Source organism: Anguilla anguilla, chromosome 1, assembly GCF_013347855.1.
Source record: "Anguilla anguilla isolate fAngAng1 chromosome 1, fAngAng1.pri, whole genome shotgun sequence".
Lineage (NCBI taxonomy): Eukaryota > Metazoa > Chordata > Actinopteri > Anguilliformes > Anguillidae > Anguilla > Anguilla anguilla.
The window spans coordinates 80,509,256-80,517,174 of NC_049201.1; the positions used below are offsets into that span (position 1 = coordinate 80,509,256).

General features: G+C 40.7%; 1 protein-coding gene and 1 long non-coding RNA gene across 2 annotated transcripts in view; both read right to left on the reverse strand.

Moving 5' to 3' along the window:
• LOC118232462 (sialic acid-binding Ig-like lectin 10) overlaps positions 1-1,033 on the reverse strand; it is a 2,640-nt gene extending 1,607 nt beyond the window's left edge. Inside the window, exons 1-2 of the mRNA XM_035427512.1 lie at positions 703-1,033; positions 1-72 (exon numbers count right to left, since the gene is read on the reverse strand). The exon at positions 1-72 is cut by the window's left edge and continues 225 nt beyond it. Of these exons, the coding sequence (XP_035283403.1) occupies positions 1-72; positions 703-1,033 (403 nt within the window). The remainder of the gene's footprint in view (positions 73-702) is intronic.
• Positions 1,034-1,562: 529 nt separating this feature from the next.
• On the reverse strand, positions 1,563-5,980 carry LOC118227355. The gene is made up of 3 exons (XR_004765259.1): positions 5,903-5,980; positions 1,999-2,048; positions 1,563-1,678 (listed from the first exon to the last, which is right to left on the reverse strand). It is a non-coding gene; the product is annotated as an uncharacterized LOC118227355 (long non-coding RNA).
• Between the last annotated feature and the right edge of the window lie 1,939 nt (positions 5,981-7,919).

Sequence of the window (7,919 nt, forward strand, 5' to 3'; positions counted from 1 at the left end):
GGCTCTCACAGGAGCAGCTGATCTCTGCTGCAGTTCTGCTGCAGCTCCCAGAGCCAGAGATCTGAGGCTTGTCTGAACATAGGATTCACAGTTACTAATATTACTGTTGTTCACATATAACAATAATACGATGAATGCAATTATACAATAAATGCACTGAACATACATATCACATTCAGCTGTACAGTGGTTGAGTTCTCCTTGCCATGTTCATTCTGTGCTTCACAGTAGTAGTACTGTTCACTGCCACTGGACTCAGTCACATTGAATGTGGGATTCTGTCCAGTTCCTACAGTGTGCATCTCTGTCCCATTCACTTTATACCAGGTGTAGTTATGCACTGCTGGGTTGGCATTACTGCTGCAGGTCAGAGTCACAGAGCTGCCCTCTAACACTAAATCAGAGGGACTGACTGACACGGAGGTGTTCTTATGAAGGTCAAGCAGATATGAAAATATGTTTACATTTTAAAGCATCTGTACTGATTGTACTATAATTATGTTTCACCTTAAAAGGACAAAGATAAATTGTCACTGAAACTTGTCCCAAGACATAAAATTGAACAGAGAAATACAACGAGAGAAATGATTTATAGTCTAACAATAAAAATTGCTGCTGACTGGATAGAAAAAATCAACTGGATGGAAAATTAATTCTCTTGTGGACTTATTCATAAGACAAATGCAAACCCAGCAATCTTACATAGAACTCTAAGAATCAGACTGGCCTCAGATGTTTTCTGAATATCTCCATGTTGCAGTGTGTAAAGTGCCCTGCAGGTGAACTTCTGCCGATCGTGGAGGTGGGAAGCAGTGAAGGTCAGAACAGAAGACACAGATTTGGTTCGATCCTCATTCTCTTGCAGTTGATCCACACTGTCATTCAACCTGGGGGTCCATGTCAGATTTGGGGGGAGTTCAGGACAGGGTGCTGCAGCAGTGCAGCTCAAATTCACAGAGGTCCCCTCCATCACCTCCACCCTCTTTGTGGTTATCTTGGGTTTGGGTGGAGAGTCTAGGAGACATGGAGACATGAGGACAGGTTACTGTCTGTTTTAGGATTGGAGAGACACACAGCTCTCAGAGCACACACTAACCACCACATCAACAGCATCTGACAAACACAGTATTTACAATGTTAAATCAGTATTTACAATGTGAAATCTAGAGACAAGTCATTTTCATGCTTTACTATTTTGCATGCAATGTGTGTTTCTCATAGAGGACAGCATTTCTATATCCGCTACCTAATTTTAAAAGCATAGGGTCCCAGCATAAACATAATTGCATGCAGTGAAAAAGTTGTACAACAGCAAATGCAGTACCTTGCGTTTTAATCTTGACACCTGAACAGAAACTATACTTTAATTTATTTAAGCCTTCCAATCTGAAGAAATAATCATCACTGTAAGACAAATGGAAGTGGTCCAGAATTGTGGTGCAGTTCTTCTTCTCCAGTTGCCCAATTACTCTTCCTTTAATTTCATTCTGTTCAGTTGCTGTCCCAGGTCTGCTGGGATCCTGACAAATACTTTTTTTCCACAATCCTTTAGCCTCAGCTGTCAGATCATTTTCATATTGAGGGTGTATATCAAATCTGCAGGGAATCAGCACACAGGATCCACTCAGAGCTTCTATACTCTGAGGCATCCAGACTGCCAAATCCCTGCCCAGAGCTCCTGCAACACAGACAACACAACTCTGTAAAAACAGGAGCTATGGGGGTTTGGGTCAGCTTTATACACACGCAACAGCACCTTTACAGACCTCACAACACTTTGCCGTGTGGATGTTTTTATTCAAATGTAATGCAACAAAGGTTTTACTGACTGAAAGCTGAAATAATAATTAATATAAAGCACATCCATTATCTACACATTTATATGTAAAAACATGGATTCCCAAAATCAAATTTTGATACTATAATAACAAACAGTAATCCCTTTGGATTACTGTACATATCTACAGTGTAGATTTAGACTCCACCCCTTTGACCCACCTTGCAGCAGGCAGCCAATGAGGATGAACCTCTCTGCTTCAATCATGACTCTGAGGATTAGAGTAACTGAAGTTAGAAAACAGCACTGACACCCTGGGGGACATTACACAAGTTTATCAAATGTGTTTTTATTAATCATTTGTATGGTTTGTAGGCTGCTCTACAGACTGCCATACATCACACATCTTGCCATAGACACAATTATTGAATACATCTTAAAGCTCAGTACAGAATATAGTTGATGGACAAGGGACTGCAGAAGAGAATGCATATTTCAATTAGAAATGTTTTCTTGTGCTCAAGAATTTGTGATGTTCTGTGTAAGGACCCACACGCAGACCAGGGAAATCCAAAAAACGTTGTCTTTATTCAGTCCGAGGTTCGAAGCCAGGTAATCAGAGAGAGGACGGTGCTGAATCGAGTTTCCAAAAGAATAGTGAAAAGACAGGCAAAAAATCAAAAACCAGGAGATCAGAATGGCGAAGGTACAAAGGGACAGGCAAACGAGAAGTCAAGGCAAAGCGAAGGTCGAACCAGAAGCAAACAAAACCAAAAGGGGCAGGCAAACTCGAAGTCGGGCAAAGGGATGTCGCAGGAATCTCGATAGACAAAGGCTTACAAATAATCGGCACAATGAATACAATCAACGTTCTGACTCTGAGCTGGTGGAAAAGACTGACATTTATACACTGGGGAAGGTAACAATCAAGGAGGGGTTAAGTGAGTGAGGGAGGAGTAACAAACAACATCCAGGTGAAGAACATTAGGAAAACTAATTCAATGACAGGGGACTGACAAAACGCGGACTGGAATCACATAGACAACAATGCTAATAGACGGCCTGGGTGAAGCAGGTAAAACACGTGCAGAGAGAGCAGTCAGAGCAAGAGACAGGTGCAGGCAATTGCAGAACTCAGCATTAGAGCAGGCTAGAAAGAAAAGGGGCGGAGCTACAGCACAGCATGGAAAAGGGGAGACTGGTTAATGTATTAGTATAGTGATCTAAACTATCAAAAACCCAAAACTAGTGTGTGTTAGTCCATTAGTAATATTCACATGTTAGTATATTAGTGAGGTTAGTACTTTACAATCTATAAATTAGTAGGGATTAGTAGAAATTAGTAAAACTAGAAATAGGCAGGAAGTAAGTAAAGCGAGACTGGAAAGAAGGGGGGAAACCACGAAAACCCGGAACCACCCGAATAGTGAAATCACACAAGTACAGGGGAGTGAAGCAGCTCAGGGAACACAGACACAGAGACAGTACTGGGGAGACAAGTGACCGGGAATACAGACTACAACAGAATTGGCTTACTTCTTTGGTTTTCTATAGTCCAGCTCCACTGGGCCAAATCAAAATCCCCTAAAATAAAATCGATCCTATGCAGTGCAACCCTCCATTGAGTTTCTGAGATGTTCTCAGAACACGCAAATATAGTTTACTGTAATGAAAGATGACGAAAATCTGCCAAGCAGCTCTTCTAGTGGTCTGTCCCTGCACATACTGAAAATGCTAAAATACATCCAATAAAAAGGCTTTCTCTTTTGTTTCTTTCTAACCCAAAAAGAGGAAGACGGCCAAGCACAACCATACTCTTCCCAAAGCACAGCTTCAGGAAGATTCTATATCATCAATCGTGATTTACTTCATTATTTTCTCACCGCGGATGGTATTTTGCAATTGCAATTTTAAACCAAAATAAAAGTTAAATAACTATTAAAAGTGCATCTGCATAGCTTCAAAACTGACGTTATTGAATGAATATTAGCAAATTATATTCACACACTGCTGAATATCCAGTTCTCCTCAATTAGGCAAGAGGTGAGAAATAAAATCATTTTTATTTGCATTGCAAAATTGTGGGGTTGGGAAGTCTGTAAATGAATAACATACGCATTGTAGGCCTGAGCATAGCCTAGCCTACTACAAATGAGCCATTGTGTCCAATTATGATTTTTGGTGTGATGCTTGTGCAAGCTATTGTATAGGCCAAGCTAGTTGTGATGCCAGTTTGTTAACATTTCTGGCTGAGGCCTGTTCATGGTTCTGATGCCTACCTTGACCTACTTTCCCAATCGCCTAAGTCGTACAACCCAACGCATTGGGGTCTACTGTAAAATATCTAGACCTAATGGCGCAGTGCCTGCACGTGTTTGCAGGGGTCCCGTCATAACTGCAGTAGCTTCCTCCACTGCTCTTAGCCTTTTTTGTTTTATAAAAGCACGCACAGCAACTTGTTTTGATGTTCCAGAGTTTTAATTAGCCGCAGTACAACGATGACACGCACAGAAAACAAATCTTTAAAAAGCTAGCGACAGAGTGTGACATGCCGTCTTCCACTTATTCAAATTAAACCCTTTCTCTTTGAATCCTGCAATGCTACCAACGGCTGTGTAAATATTATGATCAATAAACAACACAACTGTCAGCATTTATGGAAGGCAGCGTACTTACGCCCTGCATTTTGGCTCTGTGTCTAATCTGTAAAATATCCAGAATCCTGTGTTAATGTGACCTCTGTGTCTGATATTAACCTCTTGACCAGAAGCACATACTGTAATTGGGCACGTGCATACAATTAAACGGAAACGATTGAGTCAATGAAATTGAGTTTAAAATGAATCACTAAGCAATGCAGGCCTGTAAACTATGGCACAATCTGTGCCTTGAATAAACAGTTGTCCCACCCAAAATCTCAGTCTCCCCGTATCTTTGTATCTGGCTTGGCGCTGACCCACAGGTATCAAGATCCTTAGTCAGCACCCCACCACCAATGACACCAACTTGTTCCCCATGACATCAGCTCTCCGGCAATACAAAACCTGATTGCAATGTATTATGGAGAACCTGAGGTTCACATAATGCTGATCCAGTAGGATCTTTTAACAACTGAGCGCTGTCTCTTCTTCACACCTGCTGACTCCCTGTCAGCACACTAAACAGTTTCCTTTGGGGTTCTGATAAAAGGCTGAATTCTGTAAATTGCCTACAGTATTTATAACCTACATACAACAGTACACTGTTTTTTAAAAAATATTTATCTATGCGGAATGAAGTTCCTTGAATTTAGAGGAAGTACTGAGGCTGTTGTCTTTTTTTGGTGACTGTGTCTTGTGTCTTTTTATTTAGATAAAGTTTTCTCACGAAATGATGAGGATGGTACTGAGGTATTTATGTCCTTTTCAGAACTAGGTCCAAAGCATCAAACAAAACATTATATTGTATGCACAGGCACAAAAAAAATGATCCAAAATTAAAAGTTGAAGTTTTACTCTTAAATCAGTATTTCTCTTTGCTAAATGTATTTATTTTCTCGCAATACAAAATGCTTTGCTTGATACTTTGATACATCATACTTTGATTTCATGCATGTGAAAATTGTTTAAAAAAAAAAAAAAAAAAACTTTTTACACAAATCGGATTCCATAGGAGAGCAGCAGTCTCAATGGGAAGATTGCCTCCACAATAAGTTCCCCTATCCACCCCAGACAGAGTGTGACAGAACGCATATACCAGCACTATGTAGGTTTTAAGTCATGTCATTGTTGACTCAAATGCGATCTAGCATAAGTTCCTTGCGACTCCATTTGATATGGCAAAGTGACGTTGGATTAAAATGGCAAAAAGGCTTGTTAATATTGCAGTCTTATTTCAGTGAATATAATGTGTATTCTCACATGCATGTAAGAGCTGCAAGTTCTCAGAAAATACATCAATAACTGTGACATTGCTTATACTCAAACAGTAAGTATAGACAGTGAGTGTAAAGAGACGCGTTCATTACAAACAGGATAAAGGACCTTCAGTACAGTTCTTTTTAATTCAATTTTAATAGAAGTGTAAGCATGATGATAATCTGCAGTTTGATTAAAGCAAGCGCTACACAAGTGGAAATATACTTACAGTAGAACAGAAGAATATCCAGTCTGTCTCCACTGCACACTGACCCACAGCATGTGAGCACTAGTATAAATGCACACAAAAGAGGAACTTCTCATATGTGGCTTTTTGTGAAACATGCTCGGAACAGGAGGCTGTGAATATTTCTGACCAACTTTCATAGAACGTGTGAACAACATACCCACACTTTTATGAAGCAACTATTGAAATTCAACTTATTTTTCTCTGTAATACGACAATAATACAAGCATGCCAAAATAGATCAATTGCATTACAATTTTTGCACTGATAATGAAGCTACTTTGAAGCAATAACACAGTAAAAGAGTCTGCATTTACAGTTAAAGTGACGGAGTGTAGCACAGTGGGTAAGGAACTGGGCTTGTAACCGAAAGGTCGCAGGTTCGATTCCCGGGTAGGACACTGCCGTTGTACCCTTGAGCAAGGTACTTAACTGGAATTGCTTCAGTATATATCCAGCTGTATAAATGGATACAATGTAAAATGCTATGTAAAAGTTGTGTAAGTCGCTCTGGATAAGTGCGTCTGCTAAATGCCTGTAATGTAATGTAATGTAAAGTAGAATAAGCAAATTAGCATTACTGCCCAAAACACAAACAGTCATCAGAGAAACATCTAATAGAGAATGGACAAAAGAGGAGCTACTGCACAAAGGGCAATATAACACACTTAACCAATCAGATATCTACAATCACTATGGAAACACTGCAAAGAGAATTTGAATAAAACCCTCAAATATTTCCCCTCCTTTCACAAAGTGCTAGACACAGAGGAAGTTATTCTGCATTCTCAGTGCCTTTGAAACAAAGGCATCAGAAAGATGTTTTGTTCATGTATCCTCAACGACGCACCTATTCTCATGTATTTATTCTGATTAAAATTGTTTAGTTCTTATTGTGTTTTGCTAAATTAATCACACTTTAATGTTTGTTACACAGGTAACAGAATTGCAAAAGTATGAGGACTGCAAACATGGGGAGTCTCAGCTCCCCCTCAACCCCCCCCCCCCCCCCCCCCCGTTGACACACACACACACACACTCACACACAGACACACATGCATACTGACCCCCGCTCACACACACACACACATAAAGACCCCCACTCAAACACAGACACACACATTCACATACAATGGCAACCCCCCCCCCCCCCCCCACAGTTCCCGCGCCAGAGTAGTTAGGTTTTGTTTGATACCTTTTCCTTTGTTAGCTAGATTACTACTCTGTTTAGATAGTTGGGTTTTGTGTTTTGTTTAGTTCTTTAATTTGACACCACCTTCGGTCCTTTTCTCTTCTCTCCACCCCCATGTGTGCCTGCTTCAGGGTTTTGTATATATTGTATATATTTGCACTAGTCACCTGCACGCCTTCCCTACTGTAAATAAACTCCCTGCACTGAAAAGTCTGGTCAGCTTATTTTTCGTTCTTCACCTGGGTAGTTATTGTCTCTCCTTACCTCTGGACCACCATCTGGGACGTGACATTTTGGGGCTCGTCTGGGATCTTCTGTTGATCCTATTTATATCTGACGGGACGTAGTAAGTTTGGGTTTTTTTTTTCTTGGCGAGTGTGTACTTGTTCTTGTAAAGTTAGACCATGTTTGAGGTGCAAAGTATCCTTGATAATCCAAGCCTTGGACAATTTGATACACGCCGTGAGGATGATCTGCTTGCCCTTGCAGCTCACCTTAATATTTTTCTCTCAAGGCATTTACTTAAGAGAGGCATTAGGAGTGTGGTGTCGAAGAAATTAATTGAGTTGAATGTTCTGCCTGATCCTAAACCTTCCCCTACAGAATATCCCTTAGGTGCTGCAGCAGGTGCTCTGCTGGTTTATGAAGAACAGCGCTCTGTTCTGTCTGACCTGAGTACACCCGCTGGGGACAGAGTTGAGCCTCAGGGTCCTGCGACATTGCCTCGCTTTGAGCCGTTGTCTCCTCTTGGATCGAGTGGATCCGTTGATAGAGCAAAATTACGGGTTCGTCTTGCTCGTCTCCAAA